The 13,856-nt window shown below is 41.0% G+C and overlaps 1 protein-coding gene across 1 annotated transcript in view; it reads left to right on the forward strand.

Annotated features, from left to right (window-relative positions):
• Positions 1-13,856, forward strand: part of PPFIA2 (PTPRF interacting protein alpha 2) — a 728,675-nt gene that overhangs the window by 564,172 nt on the left and 150,647 nt on the right. The window contains exon 19 of the mRNA XM_053716934.1: positions 6,530-6,620. Coding sequence (XP_053572909.1) covers positions 6,530-6,620 — 91 coding nt within the window. The remainder of the gene's footprint in view (positions 1-6,529; positions 6,621-13,856) is intronic.

The following is a 13,856-nucleotide window of genomic DNA, read 5'->3' on the forward strand; positions in this document are numbered from 1 at the left end:
ATATGTTTAACTGTTGAATCACTGAACATTTTGTATGATGTGATTATAGATGGAGAAAAAACTGCATGTAATAGACACTACTATAAAGAAGAATATGCACAGATACTGTTTCATGTATAGAAATGAAGTGTGAGGAATCATGTTGAACTATAGAACTACATCCAAGTCAGAGGTAGGAACAGGAAACTGGAAGTATAAGGCAATGCAATATTACCATAAACAAGTCACAGTATTTGCATAATAACTCCATAACATCTCCACTTTTTACATTCAATCCAAAATTTGATAACAATTGACCTAAAACAGATCCTAAACAGTCTTAAATATAACATACTGCATTACTGATATATACACTACAGATTGAGTCTATCTTGTGGTCTTTAAACTCGACCGCTACGCAAGGCCACAGGGATTTTGCCTGGGGAAAGCTGTTCAGCTCTAGAATGTGTTGATAAGGAGCTACCCTCTTTCCTGGCTGGTGTGTTTGGCACAGAAGAACTTGCTGGCATAAGAGGCTGCATTATGTCATCCTCATTGTATCCTTCTGATATGACAGCAGTATTGTCTCTGCCTTGCTTATGTAGTCCAGTAGGACTAGGTGGATTGAGAGCCTTGGGAAGCTCAAGTGCAGGATGCTTATAGGCTTGTGTGGTGAGATGTTCTGCCACTCGCAGGTCCACTCGATTGCGGCAGTAGAGACTGCCTTCCACATCCACAAGATATGAGCGAGGAGCAACCCTCTGAACACAGGTACCCAGTCTCCAGCAACCAGTCCTGTCACCAAGGAGTGGCTTCATACGGATTGGCTCTCCAATGCTTAGTTCAGGTAAGTCTTTGGCAGACACATCATATGTCAGCTTGAAGATCTGTTTCCTCCATCACAGTTTCTCCAGTACCCCTGTTACCCCACAAGGTTCAAGTAATTTATTTGCCACTGGCAATGAAGTCTTCAGCTTCCTTGACATCAAGCGCTGTGCAGGACAACTGTCTATGCCTTCAGTTGGGGTGTTCCTCCAATGTATAATGGGCCTTTTTGCAAAGATTCTTCAATATCTTTACAGCTGATTCTGCTTTGCCATTAGCTTGAGAGTGCTGCGGAGAAGAGTTAAGATGCTCAAACCCTCAATCTGTAGAGAACCGTCTGCATTGCTCACATGCAAACTGAGGTCCATTATCTGAGATTACCCTTTCTGTCTGTCCATGACATGCAAACTGTGCTTTATAACGCTTGATTGTAGTTTTAGCAGACAGGTCAGGAAGGAGCTCAATCTCCCAAAAGTCAGAATAGTGATCAATGATTAGAAGAAAATCTTCCCCAGCATAATTCTGTAAATTCATGCTTACAATTTGCCAAGTCCGTGTGGGCAGCACATGTGACATCATGGGTTCTTTCTGTTGTGACTGTGCATATTCATTGCATGCTGAAGAATGACTAACAAAGTCTCTAATCTCATTTTGCATGTTGGGCCAATATAGGGTATCTCGTGCCTGCCTATAGCATGCTTCTCCACCAATGTGACTGACATGAATACGCGTCAGCATCTCCGATCTTAATGATTTAGGAATGATGACCCTTGACCCCTTGTACAGTACACCATCCTGAATGCCAATTTCATCTCGGAAAGTCCAGTATTCTATTACAATAAATGTGACCTCTGCCTTTGAATCTGGCCAACCATTCAGAACAACATACTTAAGTGCTTGCAAACTCTTGTCAATTTCTGTGTGCTGTCTTATCTGAAGCAATCGTTGGTCTGTGACGTTTAAATAGTCTGAATGATTAATCTGAGACAGAACATCCAGGTCCTGTTGAACATTGCAAACTGTGTGTTGTGCATTCTCAGGTGTACCACTTGCTGCTGTAGCTCTGCTAAGAGTGTCACTAATGTACATTTCAGGTCCAGGTTTATAGACAACATTTAGGCAATAATTTTGTAATGTGAGCAACATGCTCTGTAGACGTTTTGGTGCATACAAAAGTGGTTTCTTGAAAATAGATATCAGAGGCTTATGGTCAGTTTCTTTCGTGATCTTGTCACAACCATAGAGGTTGTGATGAAAGCGCTGGCAGGCAAACACAATACTCAGACATTCGTTTTCGATTTGTGCATAGTTTTGCTTAGTAAGGATCAGTGCTCTTGAAGCAAAAGTGATAGGCTGGTCAGCTTGCAATAGGCAACACCCTAGTCCACTTTTGCGTCACTTTGAATAGTTACAGGTCTTGTAACATCATAGTACTTCAGGACAGGTGTATCTGTGACCAAACGTTTGATGTCCTACACCACATTATTATGCTTAGGAAGCCAATGCAAAACTGCATCCTGGTTCAAAAACCTTCTCAATGGCTCGCAAACCTCTGAGAGGTGTAGTAGGAATTTGATAAGTAGGTAACAAATCCTATGAAGCGCTGGTTGTGGCATATCCAGTATAGCTCTGATTTTTTCTTGGTCAGCCTTCAAACCCTCAAAGGTATAGTATGTGTCCATGGAAGCGGACCTCTTTGACCTTGAATTGCAGTTGTTTCATGCCAAGTCTTAGTTTCACCTGCCTACAACGATTAATCAGTTCCAATAGTTTGCCATCATGATCTTGCTCTGCTTCCCTATCTGTATCCCCCCAGCCAACCACAAGGATGTCATCAGCTATTGGTTCGATACCACTGAGTCCAGCCAATAGTTCATGTTGTTTACGTTGATACACCTCTGGTGCAACTGATACTCTAAAAGGCAACTTGAGCCATCTTTTCCTGCCCCATGGAGTCCAGAAGGTTGTCATGTAGCTACTTGCATTGTAAAAATGCATCCCGGACATCAACAAGCGTGAACAGACATGCCTTAGGCAGCTTGTACAAAACATCCTCGAGAGTTGGTATGATCTAGTGAGATCGTCTCAGTGCCTGATTCAAGAATTTGGGATCTATGCATATTAGCTTATCAAGTTTCTTTACAATCACCATGTTAATTATCCAATCAGTTGGTTCAGTCACTGTTGCTAAATGTCCATCAGCCTCATACTGGTCAAACTGCGCCTTAACTGTCTGTTTTATGGCCACTGGCACATTGCGTGGTTCGCATTGTACTGGAGGGACATTCATGTCAAGATCGAAATGAACTTTCCCTGGTACAGATTCTACTGGCCCAGTAAAAAAATCACTAAATTCCTTTAATAGCAAATGTTTCGTCAAGGGCCCTTTGAATTGATTGTCCATCATGTTGAGCTCTGCGGGGATAGAGAAATGCATCAGCCCTAGACACTCACAGGTTGAGCCATATAACAGTGGTTTTTGGCAGGCTTCAACAATTTCTAACTCTAGCTTGTTTGTCCTTCCACATATGTCCTGAAGAGTCCTAGAAATTTCATAAGCTCACCTGAGTATAACTTTAGTCTGGTGTCACTTGGCAGTAGATGTACTTCTGGTGCTAACATCATTTTGTCTCTCAAGCACATTACATCACATGTTGCTCCTGAATCGAGCTGTCAGGATTGGGGCTTTTATTATTTAAATTTAAAGTGACAATCCATTTCTTTCCTCTGGCTTGCACAGTTCTGATCAATTCACTACTGTATATCACTTCAGCAGTGTGGCTCTTCCTCATATGCAGATGTGTTCTCCATGGTGTGTAACTTTCCTAGTGATGGCTGTCTTTTACTTGACAAACAAACGATAGCAAAGTGATTTGTTCCTCCACAAGACCTACAAGACTTCCCATAAGCCGGGCATTGCTCTTTAATTCTTTGATGCACAGTCCCACAATATTTGCATGCTGTAGTGTTTGCAGCATTTGTGCTAAACAGGTGGCATTGTTGCTGTGGTTTGCTTATGTGTGGCTGCTGCATTGCAATGTTTATGCTGTCGGTCTGCTGTCTGTCCTGTTCCATAGCTTTCAAAGATCTGTCAGTGAGCTCCGCTGTACGGCACATTTTAATGGCTATGTTTAAAGTTGTCATGTTCTCTTAGTAAACGCCTCACTAGCTACACCGAGAACAATTTTGTCCCTTATTACTTCACCCCTTAGAGTACCATATTCACAAGTTGCTGTCTTTTCTCTCAAGCGTGTAACAAAGTTATCAAGAAATTCTCCCTCTTCTTGTTTGCAGCATCCAAACCCATCTTTCATAAATGACATTTTTAGAAGGTTTAAAATAAGCTTCCAGTGCATCTAAAATGGCTGTAACATTCTCTTTTTGCTCTGCTGTGAGGTTCAGATTGTGCTTATACACATGCCTGCATTCACTGCCCATGACTCTTCTCAGCTGTGTGCACTGCTGTGAGGGTCAGATTGTGCTTATACACATGCCTGCATTCACTGCCCATGACTCTTCTCAGCTGTGTGCACTGCTGTGAGGGTCAGATTGTGCTTATACACATGCCTGCATTCACTGCCCATGACTCTTCTCAGCTGCGTGCACTGCTGTGAGGGTCAGATTGTGCTTATACACATGCCTGCATTCACTGCCCATGACTCTTCTCAGCTGCGTGCACTGCTGTGAGGGTCAGATTGTGCTTATACACATGCCTGCATTCACTGCCCATGACTCTTCTCAGCTGCGTGCACTGCTGTGAGGGTCAGATTGTGCTTGGATACATGCCTGCATTCACTGCCCATGACTCTTCTCAGCTGCGTGCACTGCTGTGAGGGTCAGATTGTGCTTATACACATGCCTGCATTCACTGCCCATGACTCTTCTCAGCTGTGTGCACTGCTGTGAGGGTCAGGTTGTGCTTATACACATGCCTGCATTCACTGCCCATGACTCTTCTCAGCTGCGTGCACTGCTGTGAGGGTCAGATTGTGCTTGAACACATGCCTGCATTCACTGCCCATGACTCTTCTCAGCTGCGTGCACTGCTGTGAGGGTCAGATTGTGCTTATACACATGCCTGCATTCACTGCCCATGACTCTTCTCAGCTGCGTGCACTGCTGTGAGGGTCAGATTGTGCTTATACACATGCCTGCATTCACTGCCCATGACTCTTCTCAGCTGCGTGCACTGCTGTGAGGGTCAGATTGTGCTTATACACATGCCTGCATTCACTGCCCATGACTCTTCTCAGCTGCGTGCACTGCTGTGAGGGTCAGATTGTGCTTGAACACATGCCTGCATTCACTGCCCATGACTCTTCTCAGCTGTGTGCACTGCTGTGAGGGTCAGATTGTGCTTATACACATGCCTGCATTCACTGCCCATGACTCTTCTCAGCTGCGTGCACTGCTGTGAGGGTCAGATTGTGCTTGAACACATGCCTGCATTCACTGCCCATGACTCTTCTCAGCTGCGTGCACTGCTGTGAGGGTCAGATTGTGCTTATACACATGCCTGCATTCACTGCCCATGACTCTTCTCAGCTGCGTGCACTGCTGTGAGGGTCAGATTGTGCTTGGATACATGCCTGCATTCACTGCCCATGACTCTTCTCAGCTGCGTGCACTGCTGTGAGGGTCAGATTGTGCTTATACACATGTCTGCATTTACTGTTCATGACTCTTCTCAGGTTTCTCATTCAACCCTGTGGGAGGTATGCGATTCATGGCAGTCATATTGTCTTTAAGTCTCTAAGCTCTCAAATAGCAGAAAATACACAAAAAAACCTTTTAGGCTGTAACTCACAAAGCTGTGCTGTATCCAAAAGCTGCTGTGCTCCAAACAAGAGGCACAGTCCTGATTCTAGTCACTTCTGACACCATGTTTCATGTATAGAAATGAAGACACTACAAGCTGTTAGTGTGAGGAATCATGTTAAACTATAGAACTACATCCAGGTCAGAGGTTGAAACAGGAAGTATAGGGCAATGCAATGTTACCATAAACAAACAGAGTCACAGTATTTGCATAACTCCATAACAGATACTGATCTAAGAATCCTGTATAAAACCTTTTAAAAACTTACTTAGAAGCTCCCAAATTAGCACTGTTTATAAGGTTAAGCTGGGATACTCACTGAGAGGGTCTGGGAGCTGACCCTCTCCCCTACATATGAAAAGGCTCATTTTACAAACAGAAGCAATCTGAAGTCTTTGGGGCTTGGTTAGGAGTCTTAAAATCAGCACAAAAAAATGAAATTGCTGTTGTGTTATAGCATTTTATTATTGCACTATTGCTTGCATATTACTATCTGTTTCACCCCTGAAAATGGGTTAAACACATAGTTAAAATCAGTTCCACATTAGCAATGCTCTACTGAGACCTAGCTGAACTCGTCTGGCAGACCAATAACAAGAGGTCTATGTGTATATCCACCAATCACCAACTAGCATCCACTAGTTCATTGTTGCTCTTGAGCCTTCCTAGTTACGCTTTTAAACAAAAGGATACCAAGAGAACAAATTAAATGTTATGAAAGAAGTAAATTGAAAATTCACAACCGTGGCAGTTTAATTTGACTTTCTTGCCGTTTAATACATATAGTGTAGTATATTTTATGTCCCTATTAAAATATCAATTGTTACTAATAAGTAGAATATTGTGAATAGATTTATTTATAAATAGTGGCTAAATATGGTGTTTTTCTTTACCTTATACCAACAGGTTTCATGGATACTGACCCAGGTGCTCAAGATTCATTGGGTTTAGGCAAACTTGGAACTCAAGCAGAAAAAGACAGGAGGTTGAAGAAAAAGTAAGTAATTCTCATGTATGTAAATTGCAATACATGCACTGTTGATGCTGACAAAGTGATGATAATAATTTAACAAAGTGGGGTTATTTGGGGAGATAATCTAGAGGGGTAACTAGTGGTGTGAAGGGGTTTCACTGCATTTCCAATCCTGTAAAAGATAATGACCATATTTACCCCCAGAAAACACATCGTCATTTTACCTCACAACTCACTTCCACACTCTGTTCCCTGTCAGCCCCATAATCTTTTCTCCCACTGACACGGTGTGTATAAACATTCTTACTGCAGGGTCACATTCCTGTTTAAAAGCACTATGAGCCTGTTTAGAAGACTCATGTTACATATGAAATATACTCATTGCCTATCACTGGGATAAGTGATTATCACTGTATCAATTGTAAACAACTATAAGTGCCATTATTAATAGTGACACAGACACAGGATAGAGGCATCCAGTGGCGGCTGGTGACTTTTGAGGATGGGGGAGCACTAGCCCCGCCCCTCAGATGGCCCCGCCCATTTTAATGTGTGTGTGTGTGTATGTATATATATATATCTATATATAACTTATATTATCAAATTTGCTTCATTCTCTTTGTATCCTTTATTGAAAGAGCATCAATATCTCACTGAGAGCTAGTTGAACATATTGGGTGAGCCAATGACATGAGGCATATATGTGCAGGCACTAAACATCAGTTAATTCCCAGTAGTGCATTGCTGCTTTTGAGCCTACCTAGGTATCCTTTTTTACAACAGATATCAAGAGAACAAAGCATATTAGATAACAGAAGTAAATTGGAAAGTTGTTTAAAATTGTTCTATCTGAATCATGAAAGGAAAAATGTGGGTTCAGTGTCCCTTTAACTCATTATTACATTTTCTTCATAATGTACATTTGGAGGTTACCTGCATATAATTTATGGTTATTAGAGAGAGAGGGGGGGAGAGAGAGAGAGATAGGGGGGAGAGAGAGAGATAGGGGGGAGAGAGAGACAGACAGAGAGGGGAGAGAGAGAGGGAGAGATAAAGAGCGATATACAGAGAGAGAGACATAGTGAGAAGGGTGAGAGAGAGGGAGAGAGACACAGAGAGAGAGCAACAAAGAGGGGGGAGAGAGAGATATACAGAGAGGGGGATAGTGAGATACAGAGAGGGGGAAAGAGAGAGACATAGGGGGAAGAGGGAGAGAGGGGGAGAGATACAAACACAGATACAGAGAGGGGGGAGAGATACAGAGACAGCGAGGGGGAGAGATATAATGACAGGGGGAGATACAGAGAGGGGGGAGAGATACAGAGACAGCGAGGGGGAGAGATACAATGACAGGGGGGAGATACAGAGACAGAGAGGGGAGATACAGAGACAGAGAGGGGAGATACACAGACAGAGAGGGGAGATACACAGACAGAGAGGGGGAGAGATACAGAGACAGAGAGGGGGAGAGATACAGAGACAGAGAGAGGGGAGGGATACAAAGACAGAGAGGGGGGAGGGATACAGAGACAGACAGGGGGAGAGATACAAAGACAGAGAGGGGGGAGAGATACAAAGACAGAGAGGGGGGAGAGATACAGAGACAGACAGGGGGGAGAGATACAAAGACAGAGAGGGGGGAGAGATACAGAGACAGAGAGGGGGGAGAGAGACAGAGAGGGGGGAGAGATACAGAGACAGAGAGGTGGAGGGGGGAGAGATACAGAGACAGAGAGGGGGGAAAGATACAAAGACAGAGAGGGGGTAGAGATACAAAGACAGGGAGGGGGAAGAGATACAGAGAGGGGGGAGAGATACAGAGACAGAAAGTGTTGGCAAATTTACATAGGGAAATCATGGTTTTGCCACTGTAATTTAAACTATTTAATACCTGAATAGTTAAAACACTGACAAGGGAGGCACTAGGCAGCCAATAAGGACTCTACCCCCTGGCTGGAATTTATTAGCCTGCACACTCTGCAGAGATGGTATTGCTAAATAGCAAGCACAGACATTCACATAGGATAGAAGCTTTATGCTGTGGGATTTAGCTCCGTGTGCTAAACACTGCCTGTCAAGATGATATATGCAGTGTTTAGCACACGGAGCTAAACTGCACCACATAAAGCTTAGATTCCTCTGCTCTACCTCTCAATTCTAGCAGACAGTGCAGGAGGGAAGACTGTTGGTCTAAACTACTGAAGGGTGACTGGGGGAGGAAGCTAGTAACGTGCGTCTGCTTTTTTGCTACAATCACTTAGGCTGCATCTGCCGAGTGCTTCTGACTGCTTGTTTTTCTTCTCTCTCCCCCCCTTGAAACTAAAGTTACAGCCTTACAGTAATGATAACTAACTGACCACGCTGAACTAGAACTTCCTAAACACAGATATCTATACATTATATACCGTGCAATATATAATGCATAGATATCTGTGTTTAGGAAGTTCCAGTTCAGCGTGGTTAGTTAGTTAGCATTACTGTAAGGCTGTAACTTTAGTTTCAAGGGGGAGAGAGAAGAAAAACAAGCAGTCAGAAGCACTCGGCAGATGCAGCCTAAGTGACAGCGGCCACCGGCCAGGCTCAAATATAGTTGATGAAGTTGCCTGTTGTGCCATGTTACTAGAGTTGTGTGTATAATATACACACTGGGCCACCACCGGAAACAAATGACTAAATATACAGCAGAGCAGTTGTGGTTTGATCACACCATGTTTAGTTACTAATATAACTTATATTAGTAACTAAACATGGTGTGATCAAACCACAAAAATAAAAAAAATACATAAGCCCTTACCTCTACCTTTTAGCGCGCAAACACTGTCTGGGGCATCACAGCAACAACTCTCACTCTCCCGGTCTGCAGGCAGTCAAAAGGATGTCACATGATCACATGGGAATGATGAGTTGATGACGCGGCTCTTCTGTGTGACTCTGTCTTTGGCTGCTGATGGCCTGCTGCCTGTCTCCCTCGAGTCCCTCCCACCCCTCGCACAGGCTGAAGTGTGCGAACAGCTAAGCATGGGGATGGGGAGGCTGGGAGCTGCGCAGCAGGCAATTTTAGATTGCGCAAAGCATAGTGCCATAGCTTAGGCTATCGCACGTGCGGTAGGGCTTTGATAGATAGATTAAAATTTAGTACAGGGGCCAGGCAGGCAGGCTGTGTATCTATGTAAGCTATTTGTGTAATATTTTGGCACTTTTACTTAAAAAATAAAATAAAAGTGTATATTGTATTTTTTTCTGGGGGGTAAAAAAAAATATAATTTTTTCAATAGGGGGCTATTGGAAAAATTATATATTTTTTATTTTTCTTCAGGGGGGCACGTGCGAATGTGCTCAAATGGAGGAGCCTCCACTGGAGGCATCCCTGTTTCTGTCAAAAGCAGTAGTTTCATCATTACCCTCAAGCCGCACAAAAGTTGATTGCAGGTTCCCAGGAGCGAGCCATGTCTGCCAAGCATTTTATAACTGGGGCCCAATGGCTTGATAATTTTGATGAATGATTCATTCATGGACTTTGAGACATAATAACCACAAAACCAGCAATTGTAGTCTTGATAAATGGGGCCCAATGTGTTAAAAATACCTAACCACATGAGCTAAATGACAGGCCATCTCAAATTATCCTTAGTTATCCATTTAGTGCTGCATATTAGAATACCTAGCTACAAGTGTATAGATTAAAGAAAGATTATAGGATCCAAAACTAGAAAAATGACTCGCATATTTTGCATTATCCATTTCTTGTACGGATTAAAAGCCACATAACTGGATACAATTAACATACCATATAAAGCAGTTTGAAACACTATGGGCCAGATTTACAAGTGGAGTGGTATTTAACGCTCTCGCTCGCAGGCTAACTCTGCTAGAACAAAGATTTCTATACATGTCAGGTAGCATTTGTATTACAAATGATAAGTAAAAAGTTTTTGAACACAAGCTAAACTGATGTGCGCAAAAAGCCGAAGTTAAAATATCACAATCGCATAAACGTATTCCCCCATAGAAGTCAATGGAGAGAAAAACAGTGGGGAAAAAACACTAACATCCTACTCGCACGCGAACCCGATCACATATTCTGAAGTGTGATGTGATAGTATTTTGGTACAACATATATCTATACCTATATATATAGATATATACAGATATATAAAGGAATATTTTTTTATAAATACATAGAAAATATTCTGCTATGTGCAGAACATTGGAATGTGAAATATTTACAGTTAATACACAGCATAACACTTTATTAAATATGAATATTGCATACATTTTCTTTTTTTCATATTTTCATTTGCTTGACTGCAAAGGGCTCCATTACACACACACACATATTTATATATAGCTATATATGTGTACATATGTATTTATGTGTTTATATGTGTAAATATGTCTGTAAATACATATATATATATTTATGTGTACATATGTATTTATGTGTGTAAATACATATATACACATATAAATACATAAAAACATAAGTACAAACACATATTTAGACATATGTATGTATCTCAATTTTGAAGCCCTTTCTCTGCCTTTTATTTCTAACATCTGAGACATCATATCTTTCAGCCCTTATAACTTTTTTGTGCAATATTTTTTTAAATAATTTTTATTAGATTGTGTTATTATGAGTGTAACTCTGAAGACACTCAATCCCGACGTGCGTTAACTTCAATTGCGCTTAACCAATCGCCATTACTTTCAACTTGTAAGTAGAAGCGCTACTAGCATGCAAACAGTGGTGATAACCCCAATATCACTCACTTGTAAACTTGCCCTATATCTATACCGCCTTTTATGGAAAAATCATTCACATTCTGTTAGGAATTTAGGGGGTCAATCTTTATTGTTTGATAATTATAGGAATGTTAATGGTTTCCAATTAGCTCTTTTCATTGTCAGCACAATCACAAACATGTTTTTTTGAGCATATGAAAACCCATTGTTGGATCACCACTAAATACCCCTAAATTTATCATGAAGCAGTTCTGTTCATGGTCCATTGCTAGTATGTGTTCCTGTAATTTTACATATTTAATTGTATAAATCAAACAATTATCCAAACCAGTATGATTTGCCCCAGCAATTGTGTCAATGCAATTAAGATCTACATTTTTTCCATGTTGTTTGTGGCATTCTAGAAATGTCTGTTTTTAAAAGATGCTACTCGATCAATTAAAGTGAATGTAAACTTTGACGAATGTGTGCCTGGTTTTTAAAAATCCTATTAAATACAGGGGTTCTTTCATTCATCAAAGTTTACATTTTAGCAGTTTTGTTAAAATACTTACCTTTTCTTATTGCAAAGCCGGAGCAGCGCTTCCTCCGCTCATCGCTCTTCTCTTCTTACGTCAGCAATTAGGAATCCGGCTTCCTCCAATCACGGCTTCCCCCCAGCGCAAACATTGCCTGAGGCCATGCCGTGATTGGAGGAAGACAGAGTCTTCATTTCTGACCTATGAAGAGACGAACGGCGGGCGGGAGAAACACTGCTCCAGCTTTTCAAGAAGAAAAGGTAAGTATTTTAACAAAACTCCTAAAAGTTTGATGACTGAGAGTGCCCCTGTTTTTAATAGGATTTTTAAAAACCGGACATACATTCATCAAAGTTTACGTTCGCTAAGTTTAAAAAATGTATAATAATCACTTTTATGGAATTATCAATATAAATAATCAGTGCAACAGACATGCCCACAATGCCCTAATTCAAATGATTAATATTTAACACATATCAATGTTGTTTTGGAACACAAGAAGTTATTTTCACACATATTCCTTATTATTAATATGACAGTGTACAATGTTATCAATTACTTATTATTAACATTACACACTGTATAAAGGTATCATAAATGTTTCTCTCTCCTTACCTTCTAGTCTGTTGCGTGTGCCTATTTCTCTTGTAAGGTGTATCCAGTCCACGGATCATCCATTACTTGTGGGATATTCTCATTCTCAACAGGAAGTTGCAAGAGGACACCCACAGCAGAGCTGTAATATAGCTCCTCCCCTAACTGTCATACCCAGTCATTCTCTTGCAACTCTCAACAAGCAAGGACGTTGTAGGAGAGAGTGGTTAAATATAGCTAGTTTATTTTCTTCTATCAAAAGTTTGTTATTTTTAAATAGTACCGGAGTTGTGCTATTTTATCTCAGGCAGTAAATAGAAGAAGAATCTGCCTGAGGTTACTATGATCTTAGTAGGTTGTAACTAAGATCCATTGCTGTTCTCACATATGTCTGAGGGGATTACACAGATGAGGTAACTTCAGCGAGAGAATGGCGTGCAGTTTATTCTGCTATCAGGTATGTGCAGTTATAATTTTTTCTTGAGATGGAAAACACTAGAAAATGCTGCTGATACCGGATTAATGTAAGTTAAGCCTGAATACAGTGATTTAATAACGACTGGTATCATGATGACCCTTATGATATTGCAATATAAAACGTTTGCTGGCATGTTTAATCGTTTTTATATATGCTTTGGTGATAAAACTTTATTAGGGCCTAGTTTTTTCCACATGGCTGGCTTAAATTTTGACTAGAAACAATTTCCACTGTTGTAGTATAAAAGTTACAGTTGGTGCAGTTAAAATTACAAACTGTGACATCCAGCTTCCCTCAAAGGCCCTCTGAATGCTATAGGACATCTGTAAAGGGCCCAAAGGCTTTCCAAAGTCGTTTATTGGGGGGAAGGTAGGGCCACAGCTTGCTGTGGCAGTTGGTTGTGACTGTTAAAAAACGTCTATTTCGTTTTTTTGATCCGTTTTTTGAACTAAGGGGTTAATCATCCATTTGCAAGTGGGTGCAATGCTCTGTTAGCCTATTATACACACTGTAAAAATTTCATTTTTTTACTGTATTTTTTCACTGTTTTTCAAATTCTGACAAAATTTGTTTCTCTTAAAGGCACAGTACCGTTTTTTATATTTGCTTGTTAACTTGATTTAAAGTGTTTTTCAAGCTTGCTAGTCTCATTGCTATTCTGTATAAACATGTCTGACATAGAAGAAACTCCTTGTTTATTATGTTTAAAAGCCATGGTGGAACCCCCTCTTAGATATCTTTATTGGTGTGAATCCAAGGGTTACTCATGGAGTAAGGTCAGGATTGCTAGGATATTATCTTTTCTCCAAGAAGGTTTGGAAAAAGGATTGTCAGCTAGTTAAGCGTCTGGCAGATGTTCCAGACGTTCAGGCATTTTGTCAGGCTTTAGTTAGAATCAAGCCTGTGTTTAAACCTGTTGCTCCA

Source organism: Bombina bombina, chromosome 6, assembly GCF_027579735.1.
Source record: "Bombina bombina isolate aBomBom1 chromosome 6, aBomBom1.pri, whole genome shotgun sequence".
Taxonomy (NCBI): Eukaryota; Metazoa; Chordata; class Amphibia; order Anura; family Bombinatoridae; genus Bombina; species Bombina bombina.